General features: G+C 42.6%; 1 protein-coding gene across 2 annotated transcripts in view; it reads right to left on the reverse strand.

The window, feature by feature from the left end:
* Positions 1–15249, reverse strand: part of cdh11 (cadherin 11, type 2, OB-cadherin (osteoblast)) — a 79677-nt gene that overhangs the window by 18354 nt on the left and 46074 nt on the right. For both annotated transcript variants that reach the window (XM_029449342.1, XM_029449343.1), the window contains exons 3-6: positions 4413–4790; positions 3735–3874; positions 2745–3039; positions 326–445 (exon numbers count right to left, since the gene is read on the reverse strand). In XM_029449342.1, the coding sequence (XP_029305202.1) occupies positions 326–445; positions 2745–3039; positions 3735–3874; positions 4413–4548 (691 nt within the window). In that variant the 5' untranslated portion in view covers positions 4549–4790. The remainder of the gene's footprint in view (positions 1–325; positions 446–2744; positions 3040–3734; positions 3875–4412; positions 4791–15249) is intronic.

A 15249-nucleotide genomic window follows, 5' to 3' on the forward strand; every position in this document is an offset into this window, starting at 1 on the left:
AGCTGACTTTGTTTGATCTGAGATTCACCTGAGAAATGAAAGTGTGTGGTTGCATGGAACATGACGCACTGACCACACTGAGATATTCAGTCACGCTCTGCTCCAGTCATTGTGAAGGCCCCTGAGTAACATCGCCTAACTATCTGTCTAACTGAGCAAATACAAAGTGTGGAACTTGCTTGACGAGACTTCATATTGTCCTTCGTCAGGATGCTGTTTGGTGTGGTAGCGTGTCTTCTGTGTGTAGTCTACGTCTTTTGCATGATGCTACATTTGGATGTGGTGTAGATGTTGACCTGGGGCAGGGTTCTGTTTTCAGCCTCACCTGTCTGAGGCTCCACAGAGAAATACGGTTGTCCTTGCAGTATGCTGTACACCAGCCTGGCACTGTTACCGTAGGTGGGGTCATCAGCATCTGAAGCGGTCACCTGCATCACCGACGTACCTACAGGACAGACACAAAGACATGGCAGACGAGTGATGCGGTTCAACAATGCAAACTTGTCACAGAGCTCGCATCGACTCACCTGCGCCGGCAGGATGAGGAGAACATTTCGCCTTTTCTCTGACACTTTATCTGAACTGCTCCTGTGAGGCTGCTCTCGACTCCTATTTCCCTACATTTCATCATTGTGGGGTGGAATCCACTCTCCGATTCTGGCGATTTTCAACTTTTAAATAAAACATTATATTTCCACCGTGTGGTGACAGAGTTCAACTACAACCACTTCAAAACCCATTGGCTGATCGGAAACTCAATAACAAGGCAACAGCAATTCACTTCCTGTAAATTGTGTAAAACACGTTTAAGCTGAGTTTGAAATACGTTCTGTTAACTTTGCATTATTGGTGAAGTCCCCTTTTTCAGATGAGACACAACTCATAAAACTTACTGATTCCTGTAGGAGCATCATGAACCACCCAACATTTGCTACGTTTGCAGGGAGAATAGTTCCGTTTCATTCTTTTTAAAGCATTTCTTTCTGTACTTTTATGAGATTTTACATTTTATTCTGTACCAACAAATAATTAATACCAACAGGGATGATCAGTCAAATCCAAAAAACAGCTGTGGCTGTGAAATACCACCACCAGGTCAACTTTTGAAGATTTTGTAAATTAATTCATCTTTCAATGTTCTTTCTAAACATATATGACTTTCAGGCACTCGACCAGAAGACCTTCAAAGACGGACCTTCAGCCGGCATTGCTACTTCTTTGTTGCTTCTTCTTGTACATGCAGCTGGCACATTAAGTGGTGCAAGTATAATACTATTATATAAAGCTATGTATTTCCTCATCTGAGATGATACAACATGTCACCAGTTGTAAACTGGAGCTGGTACCTTCCTTGCCTTTAGGTGGCACACGTTGGACTGGAACTCCAGGTCTGAATCTGCTGACGCTGACTCTTTGGAACTGGATGATATTAGCTGGGCCCTTTGGGTGCTTCATATCGATAACACGGTGTGCTTTTGCTGGTTCAGCTACTTTACAATCTTTTGCACTTTCATATGCTGTTTTGATGTTTCCAGTTGCGGTTGCATGAGCACCACTATCCTCCTTCGTGCACATTCCTTTGGGTATATAACTGCAATCAAGTTTTCTTCAACCCTGGTCTCAATGTGGAAGCTCGTGTACAAGGTAAATAAGAGACGGCCTTCTCTATCCGTTCTAATTCTGACATCCATGAGGGAACATGGACCTCGTTAGTCAAATCACAGCTTTGCTTTCTGTTCCATTTCTGAGGTTGAGGACGATGGCAACCGCTGCCAGACCTCTGTTTTGAGGTTTCAGTTTAAGAAGCGGATGGGTGGGAAACAAAAGCCTGAACAGAACTTATTCAGAAGTTCTTTCTCTCGAAGTCCGGTCCATTCAAAGAAGGGATTTATCTGGCTTTCAGAGTTTCAGGCAGCACCACTGCCAGTGTGGTTCATTTCAGGTCAGCCTCGAGGGGTTGAAGACTCTCCAAGACCACATAATATTTTGAAAGAAAATCTATAAAGATCAGAAGCTCTAAGTAAGGAGACTCCAAAGAGAGGGCAGCAGTTCTTGTCCATGCCAACCTACTGCTAAATATTTCCTTGCCGCTGCTTGTGGTTGAACCCATTCTTTGTGCATAGAAGGAAAAAAAAGACATAAAGGGCTTTTCAGGAGCTGAATGTCAGCTCATGGTGCTGTCTGTTATCCAGCTCTTTGTCACACTTCCTATTGTCAGATTTCAGTAATAATTAATAATGTATGAAAAAGGCTGTTTAGCAGACAAACAACACTGAAGATGCACTCCATCAGTGACTTCATTAAGAAACATCACTCAATATGCAATGGATAGCTTTTCTGTACTATTGAGTATCTCTTCTGAAATGATATTTGATATTTGGAAAGAAAAGAAGTCTGCAGGTCAGCATCTTCATTTAAGAAAGGGTAGGCTTTAGTTGCAACAAACTAAAGAGGAGCATTTGAGAAGCATTCTGGCAATCCTCATTTTAGATTAAAGTTTAGATTAAAATTAGGACTGAGATTTGAACCATTCTTCTGTCTTATTGTAACACGAGCACATAAGGTGCATTGCTCAGCTAACATGCACATATGTCCCGAGCCCACCATTCTAATCCTGAATCCAATCTACCCATTTGCAGCTTTCCTGTTTGGCATTTCACTTTCTTCTCCGCAGCCTTGGACATTTTAAATACCGTAAAAACCTAAGCCTTAAGTACCCCCTCCTGTTCCCTTGCCCTACTCACCAACATTGGACATCTCAGGCACCCTGGCATAGTACGGCCCATGTAGAAACAGAGGGGGGTTGTCGTTGATGTCCTGAACTTTCACTATGAACTCTGATGGTGGCTCCAGGGGCTTGTTAGTGTCTCTGTTCACAGCCTGTGCCGTTAAAGTGTACTGGGCCTGCTCCTCGCGGTCCAGGGTTTTCGTGGCGTGGATGTTGCCCGTCTTGTCATCAATAACAAAGATTGTTCCCGCACCTTCGCCGGACAGGATGTACTTGATGTTGCCAACGCCTGAGTCTACGTCTGAGTGGAGCTGAATTAGGGGGGAGGAAGGGGGGGAGACACCAAAAACGAGTGAGACAAAGTAAAACAAAGACTGAGACATATGCCGAGGCAGGTTTGGTAATGACAACATCTGGATTTCAGATGGTGGGGAACTTTAGGAAAGAAAGAGAGCCAGGACTGGTGATTACAGAGTGAGACTGGAATACATTTTGTAGCCTGGCTTGACATGAGGCGTCTATTTCTCATGTGTACAGCGGAAAGGCTGAGATAGACAGGCTGGTAGATGTGCTGTGTGAGACAGGCAAACACTAATAGGTAGAAGATTTAAAACGTTATCATCTCCAAAAAAAACCCTGAACAATGTTCCAACATTCATTTAAAGTCTCGTTCTTCCTTTACAACCCCGAGACGATGAAATATGATGCATTGTAAACACAATTTGTTGTTTGTTGTGAAAGCCGCTGCTTGGTTTGAGTGATGTCGTTGTTGGGGAGGAGTACCACCAATCATCTTCACCTTGAACGTGAACATGACCTCAGTCTTTTTTTACACTCTTCTCTTGACGAGATGGGAAAAGCACATTTAAATCCTATTGGGGTTAGACATTTGCTGTCACTCTGCATACGCCCACTAGGATTTTAAATGAAGGTCAGTTTGACTATTAGTTAAACAGTAACCGTTTTTTAGGTTTTCATTGTGTTTTTCATGCTTTATTGTACTCACCCTGCCCACCAGAACCGGGTCAGGCCCAGTGTACTCCTCAATGACGAAGAACTGATTCCAGACCCATCCTCGTTTGGACCTGTGCAGTACCTGCCCCTCCTTCCCCGCCCTCTGTCTGTGTCTATGCAGCGACAAGTGACCTGCAAGAAACACACATCAATACTTTATTTTTTTCTAACCAATTTCAGTCTAAATGATTAAAAGCAACACGACATGTCTCTTTTAAATCCATCTATGTTGAATTATTGAATTATCACCATAACTGCAGTTATTTTTACGAGAGAACTTTCAATAGATTGAATTCAAAAGTGGGTGGAAAGCAGGAACGTCATGAAAAGAGCGGCCACTTGTGAATAATGAGTCACCCGTTTGAATCCCAGCTGAGGAAAAGTGTGTGGTGTGAGCGCTTCAACACGTAGTTATTCAGCCGCACTGAAGACGTGATGATTACAACAACAACAACAGTATGACACATGTTAAAGGCAAATGATAGGGAGCAGGGATGTCACGAGAACAAGATACTTCGGTACCAAGTCGATTCCAAAATTCTGAAAACGTCACGGTACTACTTCTTCTCGAGACAAACAGCGTCTCGTCTGGTATCGAGAATCGTGGAATTTCACAGGTGTTGGTATCGACTACTACATTAATGAGGAGAACTGTTTCCTGTTGTCATACCTGGATGTCTGTGTCTGTGGCCTCTCTGATCTAGAGAAGCATTTTCTTTCCGGGTTCCTAATGCAACGCTACAGAGGGCAGAGATTCCCACCAGCACCAGGAAGGCCCTCAGCGGTCCAAGGCCTTGCCGCTTCATCGTCAGGATCGCACCCGTGCCCGACTTGAGCAACTGTGCACTTCACGCCTCCCCCTACTTTCTGGTTCCTCTCAGTGGAGCGCCGCTCCCACTGAGGCGATATCCTGTTTTTGCTAACGAAATGTTGTTGATGAACTTCCTAGTTCATTAGCTGAGAAGGGGCCTGTTGGAGTGGATACTCATCACCAGCGTTCACCTCACTGCCTTTCTTCTCCTCTTGTTCTCTCCTCTGATCACGGAGCCTAGAAGAGAGCAGAGGAGAAAACACTGTTTAATAAAACGTTTCCCTTGCAAACAGATTAATCTTTATGAAAGGGATGAATGTGACACTGACAGCAAAAACAACATTAACAGTTTAGTGATCATTCATTCCCGTCTGTTATGGAGGGTAATGTTAATTGACTGCAGTTAGAGATTGGACTTCTTAAATGGTTGTTGTGTTGATTAGGACATTGCACTAATTATCCAGACAATGCTGTCAGTAAACTCATTAGCTTTAATTCAATTAGACCCAGACTGATACAGTGTGCGAGGTACAGCTCATCAGCAACACCAGGTCGCTGGTTTGCTCCATTAACATCCTTTTTCAAATGCAACGCAAAGCAAACATGACATCTCATCTCAGCGTCCGGACTCTCCCCTCAAACACCTTGACACATCCAATTGAAACCCATGTAGACGAAACACAGAAATATGATCCGTACAAATTCTGCGTCCATCAACAATTCTGACGTGTGTTCGTTCAATACGAGAAACTAGATGTCAATGAAGTCCTTTAAGTGCAATTTGAACGAAAGGTCTTGGCATATGAACTGATTACAAAGTAAAAATGAGATGGTAGCAATTAAGGAATTAATCAGATGATACTAATATCCCCTGAATAGAGGAATAAAGGCTCGAGCTTCAATGCTGCATTTCTAGAACATGTATGCTTAGCTCCTTTCAAAAGCAGCCCAAACAGGTGTTTACAGATCTGCTCTACCTTCATGGGAAGAGTTAAGTTCGGATGTTTGCAAAGCAGCAGTATAACGATGTCGCACTACTTCCACCTTTGCAATAAACAGCAAATGTTGTTGCTTTCCACTTGTTTGTTTTTCTGGCTTTATAGAAGATTGTGACTGAAACTATGGAGGTACAGACTCAGGACATTAATACTTATATGTTATATAGCTGGACCATCAGGCGGGCAACCTTTCAGCTGTTTGGACTCGTGTTAGGATAGAAGTTCACATGAAAGACAAGAAACGTCGGGTTACACTGATACACATTTAGAAACAAGTGTACCTAATTACACTTCATTAAGGCAGTAAAGTCACTTCATTGACCCACACCTATATGTCAGATATCTCATTTCCTAGCCCAGTGGTCATAGTATTGATGCTTCATTTGCACACAGCTGCATCGCCAATGAAGCTCCATTATGGCGCCTGACATGGTTGACAGGAGATTTGGCACACAGCTGCAGATCCTCCATGTTGTATTCCACATTAAACTGAAGTGTCTCTCTCTGGAGAGCCAGGCGTCCGATCAATGCCAATCCAGCCAAAGTAGACTTCAAAATAATTGCACCGAGGCTATCGGTATTCTAAAATCATTCAGCGCATGCAAGAAGCTGACAGTAAGTGATTGTGTGCACACATCCCTTTACAACAGCAACAAATGAGTTTTCCTTGCTGTCGCTGTGCGATTCTTCAGACTTTCTTGACCTTTACTTTTCTGTCCTTTCTTTGCCATATGGATAAAGTGTGCGTGTGTGTGTGTGTGTGTGTGTGTGTGTGTGTGTGTGTGTGTGTGTGTGTGTGCGTGTGTGTGATAGCTCAGTAGATGAGAAAATCCCCTCAGGGCTCATTTTGCTCCTGTTGACCACATGACCGCCCAGTGTTGACAGTTAATCCCATAGCGGCTCATCATCTGGCTAATTATCCTTGAGTCTTGTGATTGATGTGAATATGTGTTTGTGTATCTCTGTGTGTGTGTGTGTGTTTGTGCTCGTCTATCATTAGTTTGTGTAAGCCTTGAAATATGTTTAATCTCACCACAGCAAGGTGGGAACTTGACGCAACATATGTGGGACTAAACTGAAAGTATCTTGAAGGATTGAAGAGAAATCGGAGACGAAAACCAACAGCAGAAGAGACGAGAAGATGTAATTATGTGCGGATAGTGTTGCCTAATTTTTCCATTTTACCCGAGGGTTATAGAAACTTTATAGAAACTTGAAACAGTGTGTAAATAGCTGGTTTTACTTTACGCTTCAAATTCAATTTTTAGAAATTCAGAGTTGGCTAACAATTTGTATTCACAAAAGAAAAGCAACACTTCAGGAACATCTATTCTTGGAAGTTGTCACTTGCAGGTGAACTAATTAGTGAATTCCTTCAAAACTTTGAACAAGTCTTAAAACAAAAACACCAAAATAATTAAAAACCCCGGTGTGAGCTGACACCTGCTACGCAGAATCTGTTCACACGCTCTCAACCTGTCATTTATGTGTCAAATTACTGTAAGTGCCAGCTTTTATTTAACAAGTTAAAGCAAAGCAAGTCCAAAATAAATTGCTTTCCCCAACATCCTGAAACCCTGTCACTGGTCATCTGTTATGTGTCTCAAAAACTGTCACGTTAAACATAAACAACAATAATGAAACCGATTGGCTGCAGAGTGACAGCTCAGAACTACTCGGTGTGACTGAATATGATAGCGTGTGACTCGTCAATGAAATGACCCTGCTGTCAACTTACAAAAGAAACTTCTAGAGACAAGTTTCTCTCACAGAAGACGGGAAATATCAAGTTAAATATCCTGATAATTCAGTTTCTGGTAATATACTCAAAGGCCATAACCAGCGTTTAGAGATTGGGAATCTTTGATAATCCTGCACATAGTTTCTGTGTCCACTTTTATTTTGCTGTTTTCTTTTCTGACTTTAATGGCTGAGAGCTCCACACACACACACACACACACACACACACACACACACACACACACACACACACACACACACACACAGAGGGACAGAGGGAGAGAGAACGCAGCCCAGAAACAGAGCGTGATAATGACTCCCCAGGGCCAGCAAGCCTTTTGGCCAGACCACTTCCTCTGTCTGAATACATGACTCAAGAGTCACATTAGAATAGAGAACAGCATATGTATGTGTGTGTGTGTGTGTGTGTGCGTGTGCGCGTGCGTGCGTGTGAGTGTGTGTGTGTGTGTGTGTGTGTGTGTGTGTGTGTACCATTCCCTTGGGCTCGTAGCAATGCTGTGAATCCATGAGTCAAGTGTTGGACTAGACTACTGTGATTCATTGGCTAACATTACAGGGGTGTGTGTCTGTGTGTGTGTGTGTGTGTGTGTGTGTGTGTGTGTGTGTGTGTGTGTGTGTGTGTGTGTCTGTGTGTGTGTGTGTGTCAAAAGGTCGGAGCAGTAGGGTTAAAAAAATTAATAATAAAGCAGCGCCGTTGGCTGACATATTCTCACTAACTGACCGATCACAACACGTGAATTTGTTCATGCATAACTATGACTGCCCATTTGATGGTGTCTCAATATGTCTATACATGTGTGTGTGTGTGACTGTAATTAATAGGGTACGTGTGTGAGTGAGATGTTATTACTAAACACACACACATTAATGACCCCTTCTTCTCTTCCGGTTTTGTTTTGCGAGTACGATAAGTACAAAGTGCTGCAGTGCATCCAGGTTGCTTGTAAGAATCATTTTCTGATCTCCTTCTTACAGCACCCATCATCACCACAGTAGTTAGCATTAGCATCGTGTTCAGCAGAGGATCTGCAGTGACAGATAGTTGGAGGAGGTAAATGCATCTCTGTCTCTGTCTCTGTCTCCTGCTGTGCCTCTTCAGTCAGAGCAGCTGTAATAGTGACCCAACTGCGATCACAGAGAGAACAAAGCACAGAGGCGTCTTCCACCAACGCTGAATGCACGGAGACATTGTTGTACTTTATATGGTGCCTTACCCATTTAGTCTGCTCTTAGATGAAACCAATCTGTTCTCTATACTTCATTTGCACAACCAAGATGTGTTTGATCAAAGGATGTGGTTTTAATTTCCGCAGTTTAAGATGAAACCTGAAACGTTCCACATGTCGTCAGTAACACAAAGTGTACAGGCGTTGTGATGCTACGAGGTGTGTGTTGGACTCCGTACGTCTCTCCTCGGTGACACAAACCTCCGACTGCAGCATTAAAATAACTTTGGAAAAGGCCTCGAAACTATAAAAAGAAAACTCTCTCTCCTTTTCTCTCGCAGGGTCAGTGGTAATAAAGGTGATTCATTCATGTATGAATGTGATATATATCCCCGTCTACCTTGGCACGTACAGTGTGTGTGTGTGTGTGTGTGTGTGTGTGTGTGTGTATCTTTTCATACTTCTTCCGCCCTGTTTCCACATATTGCCTGTGTCAGGGAAGGGAAGACAAACAATGGTCTTACTGTTCCTTGTCTGCCCATTGTGTACAAAAGGAACGATACATACATATGAGAATTAAAGGAGAAAGGAAGAGATGAGTATATTTCTATCTTTCACACATGTACTGTCAACTGTAATGTCCGAACCTGGAAACCAGACACGATCCTGCATCAACAGAGCAAAGCCTGCAGTTCTGAATATTTAATCATCTTTATCCTTAAAGCTGTGTTGAGATAATGGATGTTGTTTGAATCTCTGGGACAGTGATAGTTTAGGATCACATCATGGCTGCCACGACTCGCCATTCATCATCTTTTTTTTTTTTGCATGTTGTTGTCTCCGTTCTGAATTGACCACAGTGAAGCCACGACACTAAAGGATTATGTGTGGATTAGGTAAGCAGCCGACGTGAGCAGGAGATGGATGCAGAATGTGTTGTTTGTTCCCACGGCGCAGCCTGAAGGCGACATTTGTTCCCTGTGTGTTCTCACAGTCGCTGTATCATCGTTTGTTCCTGGTACATTGGCGTCATTCGGCACGGTGGCAAGTCTGTCCTCACACGAACAACAACAGAGACCTGTGGTACGCGGTCTCGCGTTGAACTCGAGTTTATTTGAATCGATACAAAAAAGAAGCGTAGATACATTTTCGTTTGGTGGTCTGACCGGCATCACTCTGCTCTGTCAGCAACACATCAGTTCTCAGTAGGCCCTATGAAATCCACTGGACCCTCTATAACCCTAAAGAATAATTGAACCAGATGTGCCCCCCCCCCTCCTCCACCTATATCTCAGCTGGGATGAAAAAGGGGGTCATGTGAGGTTTAAAATGAGATTTTCTTTTACTGTAAGAAAATCCACTGATACTCTCCGAAACAAATCCCAGAGCTGCTCTGCTGTAGATGTAAAGCTGTGAACTGGAAAAGTCTTTTTCTTTTTCTTCCTGGTTCCTTGAAGTCACATGTCCTGCAGGGAGGACTGGAACCAATGAGAGAGCCATCATACGTCATTGTTTCCTCTGATAGTTTGAAGCAAATGTATTCTTCAAAGTTAGGGGGAAATAAAGCAATATTTATATCTAATAATGTATAATGGATATGTAGTTTCTTTTTTTGTTATTATTTTAGGAAAAATGTAATGTATGAACAGAGAGAGAGAGAGACAGACAGACAGACAGACAGACAGAGAGGGAGAGAGAGAGACAGACAGACAGACAGACAGACAGACAGACAGACAGAGAGGGAGAGAGACAGACAGACAGACAGACAGACAGACAGACAGACAGACAGACAGACAGACAGACAGAGAGACAGACAGAGAGAGAGAGAGAGACAGACAGAGAGACAGAGAGACAGAGAGACAGAGACAGAGAGAGAGAGAGAGAGAGAGACAGAGAGAGAGAGAGAGAGAGAGAGAGAGAGAGAGAGAGAGAGAGAGAGAGAGAGACAGAGAGAGAGAGGGAGAGACAGACAGGCAGACAGACAGACAGACAGACAGTCGGTGTATTAAAGTTCACTTTGGGTGTCTTGTTTCGGCGGCCGGTTCTCTGTGGTCTGTTAAAAGCTTAAAAAACAGAGCGATGCTGAAAACAGACACCCAGCGTTTAGCTCACACCACGAAACCTGAGGCTTAATTGCCTTTCAATTAGAGGAACTAATAGGAGTGTGTGTGTGTGTGTGTGTGTGTGTGTGTGTGTGTGTGTGTGTGTGTGTGTGTGTGTGTGTGTGGTGAAGTGATTGCAAAGAAAAGCTTTCTCAGCATTCGCCAAAATAGGTATTAATTTGGGGCTAGCCACTCACACACACACACACACACACACACACACACACACACACACACACACACACACACACACACACACACACACACACACACACTGTTACTGCAAAGTTAGTTTCCCATCTTCTCAGTGTGTATGTTTGTCCTTGTATGTCTGAATTTTTAGCATGTGTGTAGATGTTCCTGATTCTTGTTAAGTCATCAGTGAAATCCAAGTGCTAATTACAGCCCCCCCCCCCCCCCACACACACACACACAGAGTTTTTTTCATGTTCTATTATCTGTAATCAACCCCACTTTAACATCATTAATATCGTGTTACATGAAGGGGAAGTACTAAATGTTCTAGTGCTGATTTAATGCCCAGAACATCTAAATAATAAGTAATAGGGACTTTAATTAATATGTAATCTAGTTAATGTGCAGTTAACATTTCAGACATTCGATTTAACGAAATTGATGAGGAAGAAGTGATTTATTTTAGTTCTGGATTATTTCCCCCTGAATCTTTGGCACACAGCACAACGCCCGGTCAAAGTCACATGACGCGGCTGTACACTAATCACTGACTGTGAGAGCACCGGGGTCAGAGGTGCGTGGTACGGTGAAACACATGGTGTGTGAAGGCATACACCACCAGGAGATGTGGTAGGGAGCAGCATTAGTCAAGACCAAATGATGTCACCTGTTCTCCATCTCTCTAGAGGCAATGTACTTTGTGTCACGGAGCTTTGATAGATGTTTGCGGCAGAGAACAGTCTGAAGAGTATCATTGTCCTCAGTGAAGCGGCTCAGTTTCCTCTTGGGAGACACACAAGCGTCAACTGATTCCCTTGTGTGCAAGCGGCAGAATCATTGAGAGTGAATATGGACTCACTTAGCTGGGAAGGATTTCACAGTATTGGTAAATAACGTTGCGGGCCTTGGAGAGCAGTAATGAAACAGGTCAATCATTTCAGGGAAAGAGCCAAATACAAGCTGCTGACGGGAAGATATCTGCGTCACCTTTAGAATATGTGACACTTGTCAAGTCACATCCGGTATATTTACTTTGTAATAGACTACGTCCTTCATGAACCCCAATTGTGGGTGAATTTACCCGAAAATACCTCAAAACGACACCCAAAGTAAATTAAAAGCTGCTCTTCAACCATTTGCACCAGCTGCATGATTTTGATCTCATTCAAAAGATAACTCTCTTATTGTTCTTGAAAACCAGTCAGAATTACTCCAAGTGCTTCTGGCACTGAGTAATAGTGGTCTGAATATACTGAATTAGAAGCAACTAATGCCTGAAGATGGGTACAGCTGGCAGGTAAGAGCTGGACAACACAATAGAAACATAGAACCAAGTGTTACCAAGTTCACCTTCAAATTTTCAAACAAAACCACAAAAACACATCATATTACACACGTTTTTCTAAGAGTCACACCAGGCGTTTACAAGCTGTGCAATTTGGAGGTTATTATAATATTTCCCAGGCCGTCCACACGCTCAGAGGTTAAGAGAGAAACCAGCAGCAACGAAGCATACATGGCATGTTGTGTTAATTTAAAAAATGCTAAATAAACAAAGCTGATAATGAAGAAGACAAACAATGTGCTGACAACACACACACACACACACACACACACACACACACACACACACACACACTTACATTTATTGCGCTCAGCTAACTAGCACCTAATTAACTCTGCCATTGTTGTGTTTGGGAGGTCTTCTTCTTCTTCTTCTTCTTTGAACGCAGAGCTGAATTATTCTGTTTAAAGCACTTTATTTCATACAACACACTCTGTTTACATGTGTATTTTCAGAGCATTTTTGTTTTGCTCATTTTGATTAGCATCCTCAATTACCGAGAATCACACTAATTTGTATGGAAATAATATGCAATTTGTGGTGAATTATGTGCAATCAGAACAGTTCTTTGTGCTAATGAGACAGAGATGGCGTTTTAAAATCCTTTGGCAAAGATGCTTGTGGCTTTTAATAGATTGTTGGACCAGGATCCTTCCCTGTTTTATATCACCGTGACCGAGGTTCACCGACAGCTGCCTCATAATTTCATATCATTGCATTTTTATCAAAGGACGGACTGGTTGCGGCACAACACCAGCACCTCCCACATGGAGAGAAAGGTTATTGTCTTTGCATGGTTGAACTATTTCAAGTACCAAATGAATTTTACTGTGCAGAAAGTAAAAGTGTGGTTGTAGCAGTAACGCTTGCTCCTCCTTGAATACATAAAAGGTTAGACGATGAGTTTGGTAAAGAAAAAAAAAATCTATTTTCAAAGCAGGGAAACGTAATGAAGACATAAACAATGCCGTGGATGTTTCAGCTGTTCCCGCTTTGGCCTTTATATTCAGAAATGCTCTGGGCTGAAAGGAAGTTGATGACCTAACCAATCAGCTCTCTGTGTTCCTCCAAACGAGCGGCTGAAATACACAGCAACACAACGAGCGGGCTGATGAGATGCAGTTAAGCTCGAGGCGAAACAATGTAGCTCCAATTAGCCTGTTGACCGCCGTTTATTGGCGATTGGCTTGCATGGAAATGCCCTCATCCTTGACTTTAACTGCGTGTCTATTATGCCTTTTACTCTGATAATTGGAAAGACGAACTCCAAATCTGCAGTTAATTATGACGAGCAATCTTTAAAATAGAATTAGGCTTGTGGAAATTAAGAGGCAGTGTTGTGCAAAGGCCTTATACTAACGACTATGTTAGAATTGTCTTAAATGGAAACCTTATAATGTGGCGTTGAATTAACCGCCACTTTAATTATGTCCCTCTTTTTCCTGTTGGTTATTTTGTCTGTGTTTCTTTCTTCTGCTTTCTCTCCGTTTCCTTCGTCTCTTCACAGTCCAGCAGGATCCATATTAGCAATTAAAGCTTTGCATTACAGTGTTGGAGTGACACTGTAATTACTGCGGTAAACATTTAGAATATACTTAAGAATGGAAAATGCTTATTACCTCTTGTTTTGAGAAAACGACTCATGACCGTCAGAAACTGCCAGATGTTTATTTTTAACCAGAATCAATCATCCAGTCTTCATGTGTGCACACATCCACACATGGTTCATTAATAAAGTTCTTCAAAAAACAACTCACTGAGGACATCTGCAGAGGTTCAGAGTTCACAGTCACACACACACACACACACACACACACACACACACACGCTCCATCACAAGGGATTCATGACACTGTCACTGCACCTTCTAATCTGCGAGAGATACAAAGACGAATGAGTGTGACAGGAGACATGCCAAGACAAACGGAAGGAGACAAAGGGGAAAAGTCTTTGGAAAAAGATGCTACTCAATCATAAGAAGAGACACATAAACACACACACACACACACACACACACACAATTCCTGGAATAGAAATGGGGGGAGTTTGAGGAATTTATACTATGGAAAAGAAAGCAAAACCTGAGACTCTCTATGCGGCTCGCTCTGTCTTTCTCACTCCATCGCTGTGTGTGTGAGTCAGTGTGGTTTTGGTCTATAGCCCCTAAGGGAGGGCGAGAAAGAGAGAGAGGTGGGGGGGGGGGCAGGAAACGGTGGCGTCTGGAATTGATTTGAGGCTAAAGGAAAAATAAAATACTTCAGATTCTTAAAGGCTCGGGGAGCAGGGACAGACGACCACGACCAAATGAAGAAAGGAAGAAGAGAAAGAAAAAGAGAGGCCACATAACCACAAAGAGAAAAGGAAAGAAAACAAAGGGTATAAAGCAAACGTAGAGAAGGATTTATGATTCTGCAATAAAGTCTGTGAGGTCGCCATGTGTACAATGTCTCTCTTCTAAAGAAAACGGGCGACATGGATATGGTGAGAACTGTGAGTCTTCAGTTTGAACTGAGTTGTATTTCCTTGTCTACGACTTTGTATCAAGGTGTGTCCAAAATATCCCCTTTGGCCACAAAATCAAAAGGGAGAATAGGAAGATAGATGAGAAGAGGAGGAGTACAGCAACTACTGAAGAGAACTGGAGTGAAGGGAAGAGGAGGGGAAAAGGGAGGAGGGAGAAGAAGAACTTTAACGCTTCACGTTAAAACACTCCAGCTGTGAAACTGTTCATTCTCTATCATCATCTCAACAGCAGTGTGTACGCTCACACTGTGAGCCACACACATGTTTCTTCACAAGAGCATCCAAACCGCTGACAAGCACACCTGGCTATATGATCAGGCTGCAACATAAGTTTCTTTGACTGCCAGTTACTAAAGAGTCATCTTAAAGTTATTGTAACAAATGCACTTTCAATATAAATAACTTTATTTGTATAAAAAGTTTCTAAACGTTGGTACGTGATTAAAACTTTTTCAAACTGTGCAAATCAACTAATTAATTGGTTTGTGTTTATATATATATTTTGAGTTGATGACCTCCAGAGGGAGCTCCTTCTGACTTTCACAGGAGGAGTTCAGGCACGCTGGCAGAATCTTTAATTGACGTGACATAAGTTATTAAATTGCC

Source organism: Cottoperca gobio, chromosome 15 (genome assembly GCF_900634415.1).
Source record: "Cottoperca gobio chromosome 15, fCotGob3.1, whole genome shotgun sequence".
Lineage (NCBI taxonomy): Eukaryota > Metazoa > Chordata > Actinopteri > Perciformes > Bovichtidae > Cottoperca > Cottoperca gobio.